This window comes from Schistocerca cancellata, chromosome 9 (assembly GCF_023864275.1).
Source record: "Schistocerca cancellata isolate TAMUIC-IGC-003103 chromosome 9, iqSchCanc2.1, whole genome shotgun sequence".
NCBI classification, from domain to species: Eukaryota; Metazoa; Arthropoda; class Insecta; order Orthoptera; family Acrididae; genus Schistocerca; species Schistocerca cancellata.
In genome coordinates, this window is record NC_064634.1 from 352,747,825 (window position 1) to 352,767,791 (window position 19,967).

The 19,967-nt window shown below is 46.8% G+C and overlaps 1 protein-coding gene across 1 annotated transcript in view; it reads right to left on the reverse strand.

The window, feature by feature from the left end:
* Positions 1-8,098: 8,098 nt before the first annotated feature.
* The window catches only part of LOC126100808 (glucose dehydrogenase [FAD, quinone]-like), a 319,968-nt gene continuing 308,099 nt past the window's right edge, over positions 8,099-19,967 (reverse strand). The window contains exon 7 of the mRNA XM_049911441.1: positions 8,099-10,506. Coding sequence (XP_049767398.1) covers positions 9,670-10,506 — 837 coding nt within the window. The 3' untranslated portion in view covers positions 8,099-9,669. The remainder of the gene's footprint in view (positions 10,507-19,967) is intronic.

Genomic DNA, 19,967 nt, shown 5'->3' on the forward strand with positions numbered 1-19,967 from the left:
GTGCACTTAGACCATGTCAGTTTTCGCTGCTAATTATGGTACACTCCATGTATAACCTTTGCTTTTGGCCCCCTGTGAAGCCCTTATCAGCATGGCGTCACATCCCCCTGTGGGCCTGGGGGTTAGAATAGGCCTGAGGTATCCCTGCCTGTCGCCCTGCCTAGGCGACTAAAAGGAGTCTCACACCTTTCGGCCGTTGTGTAGGGTTTGACCGCCATTTTTCAAAATTTTCCCGAAGAGCAAGCCAATTGGGGAAGGGCGCCTTACATGGTGCATCGTGTCCATTGTGCATTGAGATCTTTAGACCACTTTCTCATCGTGGCATTGCAGTATCGCTCATCCTCCATCTCTTGAGCGAGGACACCTTCCTGGGTGCGTTTTCCTCCACACACTCTGCAATGTCGTTTTCTGCGCCGACGATGACTGTAGAATTCTTTGCACCTCATATCCAGCATGGTAACCAGTCTATTGTGGTGGATCCATCAGTCTCCTGTTGGTTGTAGCCCTCTGACTATACAGGGATCGCTCTGCTGATGCCTCCGCCATTAACTTCCCAAATATGCCTGTCACCCTGGGCCATTGGGACTCCCAGCAATGACCATCCTGCCAGGTGGCCTTTGCTGCAGCTTGGTGGCGCCCATGAGAAGGGCCCCTGATCAGAGTAGGTGGCATCAGGGAAGTTGACACACGATGAAGCGTACCACGCCATCACTTACTGGTGATCAAATGAACGTTCCAAGTCTCAGAACAATGCAAAAAAGTATGATGTTAAATCGTTCCCCTCTCTGCTCACACCATGGGAGGAATGCCAGGCTAAGGATGGCAGCAAACCTTATTTGCTGTGGTACATTGTATGAACGAGAGCTGATGTGGACTCCTCTGCCTCGATGAAGCCTCATTTTTTTGTAGAGCATTTAGAGGACAAGTTAGGGAGGTAGAGGTCTTGTGGTCAGGGTCAGTCTTGATAAAAACGGCATCATCTGCCCAGTCACAGGAATTATTCGCTTGTGACGAGCTGGGGAATATTTCCGTTACCGTCATACCTCATAAGAGCTTAAATATGGTCCAGGGTATTATATTCCACAGGGACCTTCTTTTGCAGTCTGGTGACGAGCTGCACGCCAACTTAGAGCGACATGGAGCTTATTTCATCCAGTGCATCCATTGGGGTCTGAGGGATAATCAGATTGCCACTGGTGCATTCATCAGGCCTTCGAGGGTGACACATTACCCTGAAGATCAAGGTGATGGTCTACTGCTGTGATGTCAAGCCATATATCCCTCTCCCAGTGTGGTGCTGGAAGTGCTGGAAGTTCGGCAATATGCCTTCCTGCTGTACTTCCAACATCACATGTCGAGTTTGTCGATGTCCTTCCCATCCCAATACTCCAGGTACCTCGTCCCCCTTTTGTGTCAGCTGTGGAGAACATCATTCCCCATGCTCACCAGACTGCAGGATTTTACAGCGAGAAAGAAAAATCATGGAATACAAGACCCTGGACCAACTGACCTACACTAATTCGCTATGATCCTCTCTTATGCCACCATTATGAAAACAGTTGTAGTCCAATCAGTTCCACGAGTTCCAGTCAGCTCTCAGAGCTGGAAGACTACACCTGCCCCCTTGATGGTGGGGAGGGCCACTTCCTTCCCGATTGCTCCCACACCACCTACCTCAGGAGCACTGTCCCCCCCCCCCCCCCCCAATCCATTGGGGATACCAGTGGCTGAAGTGCCCAAAGGCAACTGAACATAGGACTTCACAATTTTCCTCAGTCCCGGAGACTGAATCAGTGGAGCCCTCCCAGCCAGGGAAACCCAAGGATCAGCTAGAGAAATCCAGAAAGCAGACCCCCCAAGACCAAGGGAATTGCAGTGGCACCCACACCACCGCTGCCTACAAGCTCTGCTTCTGAGGATGAGGTGAAGGTTATGGCATCCGCTGACGACCTAGATCTCACCAGACCCTTAGAAACAATGGATATAGGCTGTTCAAGAAATAAGTCATTGACAGCAGGTGACTCTGAGGCGTAGACTGCCTCATTGAGTGTTTCAGGCCTTCCCAGTCTCACCATCACGTCATCCTCCAGTGGAATTGCAGTGGCTGAGCTACAGCAACTGTTAAGCTTTCTGCATTGCCCTCCAGGAAACCCGGTTCACAGCAAAGCGAACCTCTACCCTTCGTGGCTACAGGTGATAGTACAAGAACCGTAGCGAATATAATAGTCAGGTGGAGTTTGCATTTATGTCCTGAAATCAGTATGTAGTGAACCTGTGCCCCCTCAAACTCCTCTTGGCACTGTGGCTGTCAGGACACGGACGACACAGGAAATAACTGCGTGCAACGTGTATCTCCCTCCAGATCGTGCGTTACCCCTGAACGTATTGACTGCACTGATTGATCAACTCCCGAAACATTTCTTACTTTTGGGAGATTTTAACGCCCATAGCCCCTTGTGGGGTTGCACCATGCTTACTGACTGTGGCAGAGATGTAGAAACTTTACTGTCCTAACTTGATCTCTGCCTATTAAATACTGGGGCCACCATACATCTCATTGTCGCTCATGGTAGTTACTGGACCACTGATTCATCAATTTGCAGCCCATGCCGCCTCCCATCTATCTATAGGAGAGCACATGACGACCTATATGGTAGGGACCACTTCCCCATCTTCTTGTCTCTCCTCCCGGCGTCATGCCCCTGGACGACTTTCCAGACGGGCTTTAAACAAGGCAGACCTGGTAGCCTTCACGTCTGCTGTCACTGTTTAATCTTCCCCACGCGGTGCCATCGATGTTGTGATTGAGCGGTAATTTCTGCGGCGGAAAACGCGATGCCTCATTCGCTAGGGTGCCCCCAGAGAAATACAGTCACTGTGCGGCTGGTCCTGGCGGAGGTTCGAGTCCTCCCTCGGGCATGGGTGTGTGTGTTTGTCCTTAGGATAATTTAGGTTAAGTAGAGTGTAAGCTTAGGGACTGATGACCTTAGCAGTTAAGTCCCATAAGATTTCACACACATTTGAACATTTGAAATACAGTCCCTTGGTGGTCGCTGGGAGTCACTGAGGCAATTAAAGAGCGTCGACGAAATCTACAGCGACATAAGCGGCACTCTTCCCTAGAGCACCTAATAGCCTTTAAGTGGCTGTGTGCCCGCATTCGCCTGCTTATAAGACGACGGAAATAGAAGTGTCAGGAGAGTTATGCGCCGACCATTGGATGCCACACATCACTCTCCCAAGTCTGGACGAAGATCAGATGTCTTTTTGGGTACCAGACCCCAACAGGTGTCCCTGGTGAAAACATCAAAACGCAATTGCCGAGCACTTTGCTGAGCACTATGCTCGAGCCTCTGCATCGGAGAACTACCCCCCAGCCTTTTGCACCCTCAGATGGTGGATGTAAAGGAAAGTCGTCTCGTTAACTATACACCACAGTGAACGCTATAACGCCCCATTTACAGAGTGGAAGCTCCTCAGTGCCCTTGCACACTGCCCCGATAGAGCTCCTGAGCCAGATCAGATCCTCAGTCAGATAATTTAACATATCTCATCTGACTACAAGTGACATCTCATCATCTTCAACCCAAGGTGGTGCGATGGCGTCTTTCCATCGTAGTGGCGAGAGAACACAATCATTCCAGTGCTAAAACCCGGTAAAAATCCGCTTGATGTGGATAGCTATCTGCCCACCAGCCTCACCAACATTCTCTGTAAGCTGCTGGAACATATCGGCAGTTGGGTTGGGTTCTGGAGTCACGTGGTCTACTGGCTCCATGTCACGGCAGCTTCCGCCAGGGTTGCTCTGTCACTGATAATCTTGTGTCCCTCGAGTCTGTCATCTGAACAGCCTTTTCCAGACGCCAACACCTGGTTGCCATCTTTTTTTACTTACGTAAAGCATACAACACGACCTGGCGACATCATATCCTTGCCACATTCTATGAGTGTTGTCTCTGGGGCATGCTCCCGACTTTTTTTTCCAAAACTTCCTGTCGCTCTGTACTTTCCATATCTAAGATGGTGCCTCACAAAGTCGTCCCCCCACCCCCACCCCCCGTATTCAGGAATGGCATTCCGCAGGGTTTTGTATTGTCTGTACCTCTATTTTTAGTGGCCATTAACGACCTAGCAGCAGCTGTAGGGCCGTCGGTCTCCCCTTCTGTGTATGCGGACGACTTCTGCATTTCGTATTGCTCCTCCAGTACTGGTGTTGCTGAGTAGCGCCTACAGGGAGCCATTCACAAGGTGCAGTCATGGGCTCTAGCCCATGGATTCCAGTTTTCAGCCGTGAAGTCGTGTGTCATGCACTTCTGTCGGCGTCGTACCGTTCATCTGGAACCTGAACTTTATCGTAATGATGATCTACTCACTGTAGTGGAGACATATCGATTCTTAGGACTGGTTTTCGACGCCTGATTTAGTTGGCTACCTCACCTTCGTCAGCTTAAGCGGGAGTGCTGGCATTACCTCAATGCTCTCCGCTGCCTAAGCAACGCCAACTGGGGTGAAGATCGCTCTACAGAGCCCTTGTTCAATGCCACCTTGACTATGGGAGTGTGGTTTATGGTTGGGGGGCGCCTTCAGCGTTGCGTTTACTCGATCCAGTGCACCCCTGTGGTGTTCACCTAGCGACAGGAGCTTTTAGAACGAATCCAGTTACCAGTGTCCTGGTGGAGGCTGGAGTCCCTCCATTGCGGATCCGTTGTGCACAACTGCACGCCAGTTATGTTGCACACATTTGTAGTTCTCCTGAGCATCTGAATTACCGTCTCCTTTTCCCATCCATGGCAGCTCATCTCTCGCATCGGTGGCCCAGGTCAGGATTCACGATTGCGATTCACGTGTGATCCCTTCTCTCCGAATTGGAGTCCTTCCCTTTACCACCTCTACTTGAGGTGTACATCTCGGTCGAAGCTTCATCTGGACCTTTTTCGTGGCCCTAACGACTTTGTTAACCCTGCCACTCTCTGCTGTCACTTCTTCTCGATTCTTGACGTGTTCTGGGGCTCTGAAGGTGTTTACACTGACAGCTCGATGGCTAATGGTAATGTTGGTTCGCCTATGTCCACAGAGGCCATATTGAACAGCATTCCTTGCCCGCTGGCTGCAGTGTATTCACTGCAGAGCTTGTGGCCATATCTCATGCACTTCCGTACATCCGTTCCTGCTCTTGTGAATCGTTTGTTCTCTGTTCTGACTCCTGAGCAGCTTACAAATTTTCGAACAGTGCTACCCTCGCCATCCTTTGGTAGCGAACATCCAGGAGTCCATCTCTGCCCTGGAATGGTCCAGTCGTTCAGTGATGTTTGTGTGGGTCTGAGGACACGTTGGAATCCCAGGCAACGAACTTGCTGACAGGCTGGCCAAACAAACAGTCCGCCGCTCGTGGTCTCGCGGTAGCGTTCTCGCTTCCCGAGCACGGGTCCCGGGTTCGATTCCCGGCGGGGTCAGGGATTTTCACCTGCCTCGAGATGACTGGGTGTTTGTGTTGTCCTCATCATTTCATCATCATCCAGGAAAGTAGCGAAATTGGACTGAGCAAAGATTGGGTAATTGTACGGGCGCTGATAACCACGCAGTTGAGCGCCCCACAAACCAAACATCATCATCATCATCATCAGGCTGGCCAAACAGGCTATGCGGAAATCGCTCCTGGAGATGGGCATCCATGAAACTGACCTGCGTTCTGTCTTACATCGCAAGGTTTTTCGGCTTTGGTTTGGGAGACAGAGTGGCGTAACAGTATGCACAACAAACTGTATGTCATTAAGGAGACTGCGAATGTGTGGAAGTCTTCCCTGTGGGCTTCTCACAGGGAATCAGTTGTCCTTTATTGGCTCCGCATTGGCCACTATCGCGAGGCCCAACTCCGTGGCACTGTGGTTCCCAAATGACAGTCGTCCACTTCTTGCCAGTTTTAGCCTCTCTGCGGCAGACTTTTAACTTTCCCAGCACCCTACCATCGGTGTTGGGCGACAATGCCTAAACAGCAGCTTCAGTTTTACATTTTATTCTGAGGGTGGGTTTTATCATTTGATCTGAGTTTTAGTGTACGTCCTTTGTCCCTCTGTGTCCTCGACCCTGGGGCTTTTAGGGTGGAGGTTTTAATGTGTTGCAGAGTGGCTGGCTTCTTTTTGATTCTCATGGTCAGTTAGTCATGGTAATCTGCTTTCTTGATTTTAATCTCTTCTCCCTGTTTCTTGCGTCTCTCTGGCGTTTTCTTGTCCTATTTTGTCCATTGTAGTGTTAGTTGTCCTTCTGTCGTTCTTCTGGTTCTTCCTTTCTCCTTTTATTGTGTCGTACGTCTTCTTTGTTTTCTTCTTTCCTGTGGGTAATTGTTTTACTGGGAACAAGGGACCGATGACCTCGCAGTTTGGTCCCTTCCCCCCACCCCCACCCCTTTTAAACCAACCAAGCAACCAACCATGGCGTCACAAGTGACCGCTTGCGTCTTTTGGTCCTTAAAACAAGGACCGAGCATAAACTGCCTCTGTCCTTGCTGCTTCCATTTGCCCCTTTCACAGAAGCTTACAGTGTGGAACGTAGCGGATTTGCACGTTTCGGATTTTGTCCTGCGCTGGTGCCTGTCATTCTTTTGGTGGTTTCTATACCTGCAGCGTCTCGACAACTCTCTGTAGGCCCTCTTCACTTATCTTTGCACCACACACACTCTCAATGTTCTTCCTGCAACACAAAAATTTAAGCATTTCTCTCCATCTCGTTTCACACACTTCAGTATGTCCTGAGGTGACAAAAGCCATTGGATAGCTATATACACATATAAAGACGGTGGCAATATCGCATACAAAAGGTATAAAAGGGCAGTGCACTGGCAGGGCAGGGCTGTCATTTGCACTCAGGTGATTCACGTCAAAAGAATTTTGACGTGATTATGGTCACACGCCGGGAATTAAAAGACTTTGAACGCGGAATGGTAGCTGGAGATAGACGCACGGACATTCCATTTCGGAAGTCGTTAGATAATTCACTATTCCGAAATCTACAATGTCAAGAGTGTACCGAAAATACCACATTTCAGTTGTTACCTCTCACCACGGACAACGCAGTGGCCAATGGTCTTCACTTAATGACCGAGAGCAGCGGCATTTGCTTGTTGTCAGCGCGAAATAACCGCAGAAATCAGTGTGGGACGTACAACGAACGTATCCGTTAGGACAGTGCGGTGAAATTTGGCCTTTAATGGGCTATGATGCAGCAGAGGACAGACGCGAGTGCCTTTGCGAGCAGCACGACATCGCCTGCAGCTCCTCTCCTGGGCTCGTGACCATATCGGTTGAACCCTAGACGACTGGAAAACCGTGGACTGGTTAGATGAGTCCCGATTTCAGTTGGTGATAGGGGATAGTAGATTTCGAGTGTGGCGCAGACCCCACGAAGCCATGTACCTAAGTTGTCAACAAGGCACTATGCAAGCTGGTGATGGCTCCAGTAATGGTATGAAATGTGTTTACATGGAATGGACTGGGCCCTCTGGTCCAACTGAACCGATCATTGACATGAAATGGTCATGTTTGGCTACTTGGAGACCATTTGCACCCATTTATGGACTTAATGTTCCTAAACAACGCTGTAATTTTTGTGGGTGACAATGCGCCATGTCACCAGGCTGCAATTGTTCGAGATTGATGTGAAGAACATTCTGAAGAAGTGGAGCAATAGGATTTCCCACCCATCGAACACTTATGGGACGTAATCGAGAGGTCAATTTGTGTACAAATTCTGCACCGGCAGCACTTTCGCGATTATGGACGGCTGTAGAGACAGCGTTGCTCAGTATTTCTGCAGGGGACTTCAAACGAGTAGTTGAGTTCATACCACGTCGAACTGCTGTGCTACTCCGGACACAAGGAGATTCGACACGGTATTAGGAGGTATCCCACAACTTCTCTCACCTCAATCAAAGTACCAGCAATTCCCTATTAAGAGTTTATCTAATACAGTATACTGTACAAAATACGAGATCAATGAAGAAACATACACTTTATTTTCAGATAAATAAATACAACAAATCACACAAATAACAATTGTTTCTATATACAAAATATTTGGCGTACAAATGTTGGAAAACGTACACTATGATTTATGATTGTACGTCACTATTTATTAAGAAATGTTTAAATGCGTAACTGTAAACGCGCGTATTACATCATGATCAGAAACGCCTAGTGTAAGACACCTCAGTTACGCGAAGTAATAACGAAAAAGTGTTAATATCAAGATTATCACAGAAGGGTCATGGATGGCAGGTTTGTAAAAAAACGCGAGAAAGGTATATCTCGAGGTATGTTCTGTGTGTCGGATAACTATGATGTTTTATCAGCCTACAACTCTGGCAAGATTTTAGTCATTCTCCACTTTACATCCTCTACCTTTTGTACCGTTATATTTACTTAGTTGCTTAAAGAGCACCTAGTCTTAAGTACTTTCTTTAAAACGCAGTCATTAATTTCAAGTTATCCTCTGACTTTGGGATGATGGAATAAATATGTACAAAATAGTGTTTAGTCTGTAACTTAGTACATTGAGGCACTGCCAAATAAAAAGTATTATATTCTACCTACAGGCGCAAACTCGACGATACGAGGTGTACGCCTGGCTGTCTTTGCTGTCGACAAAAATGTATGGGGACTTTATAAATAAAGTGGAGCAAGTAAAGCTTGCTGAACTGTCTTTTAAATGAAATACTTTGTCAATTGATGGTCGCTGAAACTGCCCAAGACATTATATCTGCAATAACTAATGTCAATTGGTAGCAACGATTGTTCACACACACGGCGTTGTATAGATTTTCGGCAGAAATTAGAATGAAACAATTCAACAGATACTCTGTACTTCGGTATTGCGGGCATAGGACGCAGGTCTTCGACCGAACCGGATTTCCACGACGGGAGCAGAGGGGGTAAAACAGAGAGTGCAGTTATGGCGGCAAAGACTTTACCTGTCAGATAAGTAAGTTCCTGCTTAAGTTCAGCTGTGGACTATGTTAAAAGGCATTCGTTAGTGGGTCAAAAAATGTAGATATGACTTTGAACATATAGAGAGTCCCTATCTCTGGAGAAAATTGAGATAACTGTAGTAGTATCTTTGGTTATTTTAGTTGTATAGACATTACGCATGTTTTTGTTTCTACCGGAGGCATTCTCAGAGGCTATAAAGAATTTATTAGTTGATTTTCACACTCAAACAACCCCGGTAAGCCGAACTGTTTATGCGTAGCCACGTAGTGATTGGGCCTTGATGTCATCTGACTTAGCCACAAATTGCGGAGTCTAGCGGATGTGTTTTAAGGAGCTTGTGCTGCGAAAAAGTTGGTGCAGTTTGCTGTATTTAGCACTCACGATCACAACTTGTGTAACTTAAGTCCTTGAGTTGTAGAATCAACTCTCAAAATATTCATAGCCTCTGAGGATGTCTCCAGCATTAGGAGAGGAAAAATTAGGCACAGAAAAGTGTCTTAGACCACGGCCTAATGTTCATTCACCTATAATAAACAAGGATGTAAACACCGACCTACATTAAACTGTAGTAGTGTAACTGTTGCTGTCTTTAAGTGCACACAGGCCTCAGCGTCGACTGAACGCTTCGAGAGTAGTGGATATTTCCGAGGAAATGACAGGTTAGTCATCCTCAGAAGCCAATTCAGGTTCAATTTTTTCGGAGCCAGAATTGTTTGATCAGATCCGCGCCTTTCTCGGCCACCATGATGACTGGCGCGTTGGTATTTCCATTGACCATGGACGGCATGATGGAAGCGTCAATGACCCGCAAGCCCTGAATGCCGTACACTCGCAACTGGGGGTCCACGACAGCTCCGGGGTCCCACGCGGGGCCCATCTTGCAAGTGCCGATCGGGTGGTAGATGGTCACCGAGTAGTGGCGTATCAGGCACTCCCAGTAGGCGTCGGTGAATCGTGGCACGGACTCGCAGCCGGGCGTCGGGATCTCGTGCAGGCGGCTGTTGAAGCGGCGGAAGGCACGCGTCCTGGACAGCGCAACTCCGATCTTGACCCCCTCGACGAGCACCTTGATGTCTTGCGGGTCGGTGAAGTAGTTGGGGTAGATAAGCGGGTAGTCGAACGGGTTGCGGCTGCGCAGTTTGATGACGCCTCGGCTGCGTGGCCGCAGCAGCACGGGGATCACGCTCCACGCGTCCTTGTTGTCGATCGGCCGGAAGACGCGCTCGTAGAAGCGGTCCGTGATCCCGTGCGCCCGCCAGATCTGCCTGCCACCGTCCGAGTTGGTCGAGCCCGACACGAAGTGGAACTCGATGTCGGGCCAGTCGATGGACGAGTTGGCGTACTTGCTGTTGACGAAGGCGAGGCCCTCAACGCCGCCCAGCACGGTGAGCGGGCCGTCGCCGAAGATGGCGTACTGCAGCACCGACGGCAGGTTCTCGTAGCGGCTCTGCACCATGGAGACTGGCTTGTCTATCAGAAACGTCAGTCCGCCCAGGCCGATGTGATCCTGCATGTTCTCGCCCACCTGTACACAGAAACATTGTGTTAGGATAACTCCTATTGTATCTCCATCTACACCATCTGATCAGAAGTACCTGGGCACCCTAACCTGTTGTGGAATTGATCTCTAGATGTCCCGAGAGGAGGATCCGACAGATTAAAGAAGGTAGCGAAGCAATAACAGCAGAGTTGGTGGCTCAGGAGAGCTCAATGGCTTCGAATGTAAATTCTAGGAACTAGTCATTGGATGCCACCTGAGTAAGAAAAACCTAAAGGACAATTCAGTCCTTCTAAAGTTGGCCATGTCGCTACTGGTCATATGACTGTGAAGTGGAAATGCGAAGGAACAGCTACAGCTAAATCAAGCTATCAGGCTTCATGCACTGATAGCCAGGGACCTTAGAGCATTGCAGAGGGTAGTTGTAAAAAGTCACTTGAAATTGGCTGCAGGAGTCACTCGTGAGTTCCAAAGTGATAACAGCAGCCCAGCTAGCACAATAACTGTGAGTAGCAAGTTAAAAAGATAGGGATACAATGTTCAAGCAGGTCCTCATACAATTGACGGTTGTGGTCTCGGAGTAAAGAGCGAGGCGGGTGGGTAGTGGAGGACTGGAAGCGAGAGATTTGGAGTGATTAACCACCCTACATCCTATGGAAATCCCATTGAAGAGTCTTAATTTGGCGAATGCCTGGTGAACGTTACCTGCCATAATGTGTAGAGCTGACAGTAAAGTACAGAGGGGGTGGTGTTACAGAACGTGGGTGTTTTTCGGTATTTTTTAGGGTGCGATACACTTATTGCACTCAAGAGGAGGAGGAGGAGATTAGTGTTTAACGTCCCGTCGACAACGAGGTCATTAGAGACGGAGCGCAAGCTCGGGTGAGGGAAGGATGGGGAAGGAAATCGGCCGTGCCCTTTCAAAGGAACCATCCCGGCATTTGCCTGAAGTGATTTAGGGAAATCACGGAAAACCTAAATCAGGATGGCCGGAGACGGGATTGAACCGTCGTTCTCCCGAATGCGAGTCCAGTGTGCTAACCACTGCGCCACCTCGCTCGGTATTGCACTCAAGAAAACGCTAAATGCGGAAGGATATGAACACATTTTACATAACTGAGTACTGTGAACAGTTGAGTAACTGTATGGAGTCGGTGATGATGACGATGTTTGGTTTATGGGGCGGTCAACTGCGCGGTTATCAGCGCCCGTACGAAGTCCCAATTTTTTTCACACCAATATTTTACACAGTCCAATCGAGCCACTGTCACAAAGGATGAATTTGATGGTGAAATGATGAGGACAACACAAACACCCAGTCCCCAGGCAGAGAAAGTCCCCAACCCGTCTGGGAATCGAACCCGGGGCCATATGGAGTCGATGACAGTATCAGCACCACAATGCACCCTCTCATGAATCAGCTTCTGTGGGGCGATGGTCTGTGGACAATAAGACTCCTGAAATGGACTGACCTGCCAAGAGTTGCGAACTGAACTCAGTGGAGCACCTTTGCGATGAGCATTAGATGTCCGGATACTTCTGAGCAGACGATGGATGGATGGATGGATGGATGGATTTAAAATTTTAGAGCGCTAAACAGCCTGCTCATGAGCGCCCTTTCAGAAGATCCTGGCAATGGTGAAGGATGAGTACTCATTTGTAAACGGATAACGAAGGAGTTTTACGATAGCCACAACAATAGAAAAATCATACACAAGTTCCGGTAGATGTAATCATATCGTTGTCAAATGTTAAAATAAGTGTGAAACGCAGTAAAAGGGCTGGTTGATCGCGGAATTATAAAGATGACAAGACCACTAGAAAACACGTTATAACCCCCGTCAAGTTAAACAATTGTGAGGCCATCATAATGTCATCGCCTAGAATGGAGGGTAAATTCTGCCTCCTATTAGAATACAAGGCACTGAACGTTAAAACACGGTGCATGACTGCAAACGCTACATTCCAATGGGTTGCTAATAATCCATTGCATTCAGTTCTCTTCGGAATGTTCGCTGAGATGAGATGCACCAGCATTCGCTGACATTGCTTGCAGCTCTCTGGTATGGACAACCTCCTCTGAGGTGGTCTACAATATCGGAGTCTGTTGTCAATTGACATTTACTCCACAAATATAAAGGTAAAATTGGCTGGGATAAAAAAGGGTTTGCTAAAACTTGTCTGAGCTCGACAGGATAAAATACAAAGAGTGCTAGGAAACTAGCGGCGAGAGGAAGAGGAATGTTTGTTCTTCTTCTGCTTAACTCTCGGAATAGCAGCGATTATACGCTGCCAGTCATAATCGGTAAAAATAGGGAAGCGGTTTATAAGGTCCAAGTCCCTCTTAGGAACGACGGCGGTCAGATTTGCAATTGCCCAGCCGAAATCATAAGGCTTTTGGGGTAGGGGTGGTTTAGGAACACTGGAGGCGGTAAAAGGGTACGGGGTATTGTGATGCGCGAACGTCTTGTTACGCAATGATTTTGCGACCATCTTCAGCAGTTCTGGCGCAGTGATCTCTGTCTCTGCTGGCGGCGTGTGGACTGCCTCTTCTGTGTCCTGTTCTTGGATGGGCGCAGCAGTTGTGACTTCTTCTCCCAGCAGCGGCAATCCCGCCTTGTCCTCGGAAGGGCAGGCGGGCGTTTCGATGCCTTTGGTCACGTCATCTCGTATTGCTGGTGGAGCTGGTTCGGAATCTTCCTTCCGCTGGCCCTCCTCCTTCGAGGAGGGGGCAGACATCTTGTTTGCCACCTCCATGGGCACCCCCACAGCGCCCTGCGTTGCCGCAGGAGCCGGGAGAGCGTCCGTCTGCGTGGCGATGGTGGCAGTCGTAACTTCTCGCCCCTTGCGAGATTTGCAGGCCAGCAACTCGCGGAGCTGCGCGAGCTGGAGGCGTACCTCGTCCACCTCGGCCCGAAGTGCAGCCCTCTCCCCTGCCATGGCAGATTTGAGAGCAGTAACTGCGTTGGCGACAGCCTCGTCGATCTTGTGAATGCTGTTAGAATTGCAGCAGCACAACCCTCCACTCGCGCCAGCACCGGCAGAAGTGCCAGTGGCGTGATGCGCGGGCAGAGCATTTACCGCTTCTTGATTCCTTGTCACCTCTTCTTGCGCAGTGATTCGCCGTCGGTGTGTGTTCCGCTCCTTCCCGCGGCCACAGCTCTTAAGATAACTGCAGCCACGGTGGTTTGCGGCGTGGGAACCGCCGCAATTACAACATGTAGCAGCGGCTTCCCTGGGCTTCGTACAGTCGCGTGTGAGGTGCGGCTTTGCACACTTCAAACACGCGAGTACTCCTGTGCAATCCGCGGCGAAGTGCCCCAGCTTCTGACAGCGAAAGCACTGTACAGGTTTCTTCCTCTTCTGCTTGCTGTCCAGTCCAAGCGCTTGGCCCAGGAGGCTAACGATTGCGGCAACTTGTTCTCCTCGTCTTCCCTTCTGGCGTCCAGACATGTTGGCGCGGCGAGCGAGAATGCCGGAATTCGCTGACAACAGCAATCCCTGACTAGTCATTGACAATGCGTGACAATCGTCTCTGATCCCCCATAGGATCTTTTTACCGCCACCGTTCTTACGAAATGTTGCATGTCTTTCATCTTCCGCTGACTTGTGCTTTTTTTTATCCTCGTAACCGTTCCACCTACTGTTGTTGTTGTTGTGGTCTTCAGTCCTGAGACTGGTTTGATGCAGCTCTCCATGCTACTCTATCCAGTGCAAGCTTCTTCATCTCCCAGTACGTACTGCAGCCTACATACTTCTAAATCTGCTTAGTGTACTCATCTCTTGGTATCCCTCTACGATTTTTACCCTCCATGCTGCCCTCCAATACTAAATTGGTGACCCCTTGATGCCTCAGAACATGTCCTACCAGAAGGGAAAGCAGAAGGGTGGAAGGAGTATATAGAGGGTCTATACAAGGGCGATGTAACTGAGAGCAATGTTATAGAAATGGAAGAGGATGTAGATGAAGATGACATGGGAGACATGATACTGCGTGAAGAGTTTGATAGAGCACTGAAAGACCTAAGTCGAAACAAGGCCCCGGGAGTAGACAACATTCCATTAGAACTACTGACAGCCTTGGGATAGCCAGTCCTGACAGAACTCTACCATATGATGCGCAAAATGTATGAGACAGGCGAAATACCCTCAGACTTCAACAAGAATATAATAATTCCAATCCCAAAGAAAGCAGGCGTTGACAGATGTGAAAATTACCGAACTATCAGTTTAATATGTCACGGCTGCAAAATACTAACGCGAATTCTTTACAGACGAATGGAAAATTTCGAAAGCTTCTCTTCTCTTCTTGTCCAAACTATTTGTCGTCCATGTTTCACTTCCATGCATGGCTACACTCCATACAAATACTTTCAGAAACGATTTCCTTACACTTAAATCTATACTCGATGTTAACTAATTTCTCTTCTTCAGAAACGCTTTCCTTGCCATTGCCAGTCTACATTTTATATCCTCTCTACTTCGACCATCATTAGTTATTTTGCTCCCCAAATAGCAAAACTCCTTTACTACTTTAATTCCCTCAGCATCACCCGACTTAATTCGACTACATTCCATTATCCTCGTTTTGCTTTTGTCGATGTTCGTCTTATATCCTCCTTTCAAGACACTGTCCATTCCGTTCAACTGCTCTTCCAAGTCCTTTGCTGTCTCTGACAGAATTACAATGTCATCGGCGAACCTCAAAGTTTTTATTTCTTCTCCATGGATTTTAATACCTACTCCGAATTTTTCTTTTGTTTCCTTTACTGCTTGCTCAATATACAGATTGAATAACATCGGGAATAGGCTACAACCCTGTTTCACTCCCTTCCCAACAACTGCTTCCCTTTCATGTCCCTCGACTCTTATAACTGCCATCTGATTTCTGTACAAATTGTAAATAGCCTTTCGCTCCATGTATTTTACCCCTGCCACCTTCAGAATTTGAAAGAGAGTATTCCAGTCAACATTGTCAAAAGCTTTCTCTAAGTCTACAAATGCTAGAAACGTAGGTTTGCCTTTTCTTAATCTAGCTTCTAAAATAAGTCCTAGGGTCAGTATTGCCTTACGTGTTCCCATATTTCTACGGAATCCGAACTGATCTTCCCTGAGGTCGGCTTCTACCAGTTTTTCCATATCTTGCATGATTTCAGTATACTATTCTTTGTCTTCGATATCGTGCTAGACGTTCCATTAACCAGGGCGTTCTTCTGATAAGGGTCTTCCATAGACCTATATTCTCTGTAGTACGTCATCTATCCATTTAATTTTTTTCTTCCGTAGAGCCGCGTTTCGCCGGCCGGTGTGGCCGAACGGTTCTACGCGCTTCAGTCTGGAACCGCGCGATCGCAAAGGTTTCCAGTTTCTTTTCCTCCGGAATTCCAGTGGGCCACGTCTCACTTCGATGCAGTGCTGTGCTCCAAATGTACACTTTCAGGAATTTGTTCCTCAGTTCCATATCAGTATCCGAAATCAGCACAGCTCTTTTACTGAAAAATACTTCCTTCGCCTTTTATTTATTCTTCATAACTACAGCCTACAATCTGAATATCTAAAATAGGCCATATAAATCATATATATATATATATATATATATATATATATATATATATATATATATATCATTTCCTTGGATAATAATAAATTTATATATTAACCATTTATTTCTGATTCATAATTTTTTAAATATTACAACTACTTCTATTGCTTCAACACTACAATAAAACCCTCAAAAAGCTACCCAGCTACTAATACTGTTCTGTGATTGTTCATTTATTTTAGTGTATTTAACCTGTGAACGGTTTTCCCTGCTACTGGATCCACCCTCATACTACCCCGGTCAACAACGATTGTCTGCTGGCTTCCTTGGGCGTACGGCAGCCCGTCAGCAGTATTTCCACCATAACAAGCTATTCCAGCAATCACTGTCAAGTCTTAAAGCGCACACTTCCGTGACCACTTGCACTAATGCGATGTAGATTCCTGAGAGACTGTTTCATTCGGTGGTCGCCGACCTCAGCTGTCTTTTTTACATCTGCAGAGTATGTTGTCTAGCCGGTATGGCAACATGCTGACGTGTCTTCCTGCATGCTGTGGCTGCAATATCGTCCAAGATGTGTCAGGTCGACTCGCTGTTTTGGGGTCCAGAATCCTTAATGCCTGACGGCCACAAATCGCTGCATCTACGTAGATTCGTAGACCACGCAGTCCCACAAAGTGTGTTCTGGTGTGGCCATACTGCCGCAGGCGCATTTATCATTAACTGTCTTTTGATTTTGTATAGATACGTAGTATGTGGGCCATGGAAATCGCTGCATCTACGTAGATTCGTAGACCACGCAGTCCCACAAAGTGTGTTCTGGTGTGGCCATACTGCCGCAGGCGCATTTATCATTAACTGTCTTTTGATTTTGTATAGATACGTAGTATGTGGGCCAGGTCAGTTAGGTAACGTATCAATTCACTCGACGAGTTAAGAAATCTCATTTTTAGTCCCTCCTTGATTTTAGGGAGAAATTCGTATGCTTTCTACCTATGCCTGGGTTGTCACATTCATTTTGCCACAGTTTTAATGTACATAACCTTTATTAACTTTTTCGAACTGGGCCCTGTTCCGAGCATCCTTTGCGCTTTCATCTGACTGCCTTTCTTTAACCAGTAAAATGTCCGCCCCGAAGCCGAATGGTCAGCGTGACGGACTGTCGTCCTAAGGGGCCCGGGTTCGATTCCCGGGTGGGTCGGGGATTTTCTCCGCTCAGGGACTGGGTGTTGTGTTGTCCTCATCATCATTTCATCCCCATCCGGCGCGCAGGTCGCCCTGTGGCGTCGAATGTAATAAGACTTGCACCAAGTTGGCCGGACCTGCCCCGAAGGGGCCTCCCGGCCAATGACGCCAAACGCTCATTTCCATTTTACCAGTAAAATGCTTCCCTTTCCCTAATTTCCAAGTGCAGTGGGCATATTCGTAGAGTTACTAATAAATTCTCATTCGGGGTAGCGCAGTAGGCGCCCGTTAATCTTAATAGCACTTCTCGTTAAACTCTTTTCACTAATGAGGCTCGCTTCACCAGCTGTAATCTATGAACCCAAACATTCGCACCGTATGCTACGACTGATGCTAAAATGGTCTGGTAGTATGCTCTGATTCTTTTCAAGCGGTGCGTCCTTCGCCTGTACCAACCAACTTCTATCCAGCAATCCTGTATAATTTTCCTTCAGCAACGAATGGCAGAACTTGATAGAGCAAGGTGAGACTGTGCGTGAACATCAGCTTGTTGTAAGAAGCAAAGCCCCCTTGAACATAAGTTTTTAGATTACAAAATCCACAACTACCATTGGAATACTCATCTTTTTCATGTCGTCGTTACTGTCCGGCGGTAAAACATTTACAATCACAGCTCCCTCTACCTTTTGCACTCTTTTTCCATTAATAAAATTAATATCCCGCTTTTAACAATACTATCAACTTAAGTAATCATTCGACCTCAAAAGGTAGCTGCCTCTCTATTTTTGTCTTACAACAACATATATTACTTCGTAGCAGGGTAAAGAGGTTGTTTCAAAAGGCTCTCCAAACCACTCTACTGTAGAACTTCTGCTTCAGACTCATCAGCTAGTCCTCTTACTAAAAACTATGGTAATAACGGCAGTGATGCCAATTACAGAAGCTACACCAGTTAATGCTTCTACAACTAATCAATACAGAGCAGTAGCAAAGAAACTTAGGTAGTGTGATGACTGTTGTATACGGTGTATCAAAAAGAATCATCCGAGTTGGCATGTCTATATACATATATAATGAATTTTGTTTTTCAATGAACGAGAAACTCAAAAAGGATTTTTCATACCTTTTTGTGGGTGTTCAGTATATGGTTCAAATGGCTCTGAGCACTATTTGACTTAACTTCTGAGGCCATCAGTCTCCTAGAACTTAGAACTACTTAAACCTAACTAACCTAAGGACATCACACACATCCATGCCCGAGGCAGGATTCGAACCTGCGACAGTATCGGTCGCGCGGTTCCAGACTGTAGCGCCTAGAACCGCTCGGCCACCCTGGCCGGCCGGTGTTCAGTATACTCCCCTCGATGTCCGCGGTATATGTCACCGCAGTATTCAGATTGTTCCAACACTGCAGCGAACATGTCTTGAGTTACAGCTTCCACCTGCTGTTATGCCATGTCTCAGTTCATTCATTGTTATTGGTAACGGAGGCACATAAACAGAGTCTTTTTTAAACCACCGCAGGAAATAATCATATACAGTCAGGTCCAGTGACCTCGGAGGCCAGTAATGTAAGGCTGAATCATTTGGTTCAGTGCGACCGATTCACCGTTTACTAATCCCTTGATTTAAACATTTCCGCACTTCCAGATGCCAGTGTGGCGGTGCCCCATACAAAACTTGGAGTTTGCTCTTTCCAACAGTACGTTGGCCACGCACATATCTCAAATAACATAATAGTTATGATTCTTTTTGATACACCCTGCAACTCTTTAGGACTCATAAAGTGTGGAGTTTGCGGAGCGGGTGAAAGGAAAAAACGGCAGAAATTATGAACAGGGTGACACTGCGTTGAATGATGGACTGCATATTTGCAGCTGTGTATAGCTATGGGATGAGAGTATGATGAAGAGTATAAAAGTCATTGATAGGTGTTTCAATATATATTACTTTTCTCACGCTAGTGTCATTATTTTATTGCCAGTTAGTTAGTTATATTTTCCACAGATAATTTGAACGGTTATTTTATCCAAATGATGTGGAATGAATCAGTTAACAGAATATGTACTGTATATGTATGGTAAGAGTTAACATTAATGAACATATAATTTTTTAGTCCTACTTACGACTCTACATTTACAAAACTACATTTTTCCTTCCTTTTTACAGAATTCCAGTTTTAAATACAAATTCGTCTATAGAGTATAAGCAGTTGTGTCAGAGAAATGATTTTAGGTTAGATACAAAACTTGCTTTTCTATCTGTCAGACACTGTATGTTGTTGTTGCTACATACTGAAATTCTTCCTGAGCCACTGTCAGGCTTAATAATATGTACTAAAAGTCAGACGGCATGGACATCACTATTCTTCTCAAATTGCGATTTATGATGAATTTCACTGGAGAATGTTTGATTGTCATGTGTGATTGTGATGATGCGGTTAAAATGCCAAACCCATTGAAGAGGTACGTACAAGACGACTGCTACTGAACACCTCATATTATTCCTATGCAATCAGTATTTTCTTTTTAAGTGACGAATCAACCCAGAAAATTATTCCATAAGAGAGCAAATACGGAAAGTTTGTCAGGAAGTTGATTCGTTTGAATTCCAAGACTAGCAATTATATGAAGAGCAGAAGTAGCTGAACTTAAATGGTTTGAACAGCGCAATAATATGGTTCTTCCAGCTCATGTTAACACCAGTATGTACACCAGAGAACTTCTATCATTCTACCCTGTTTACTGAGTACTGTTGCTGT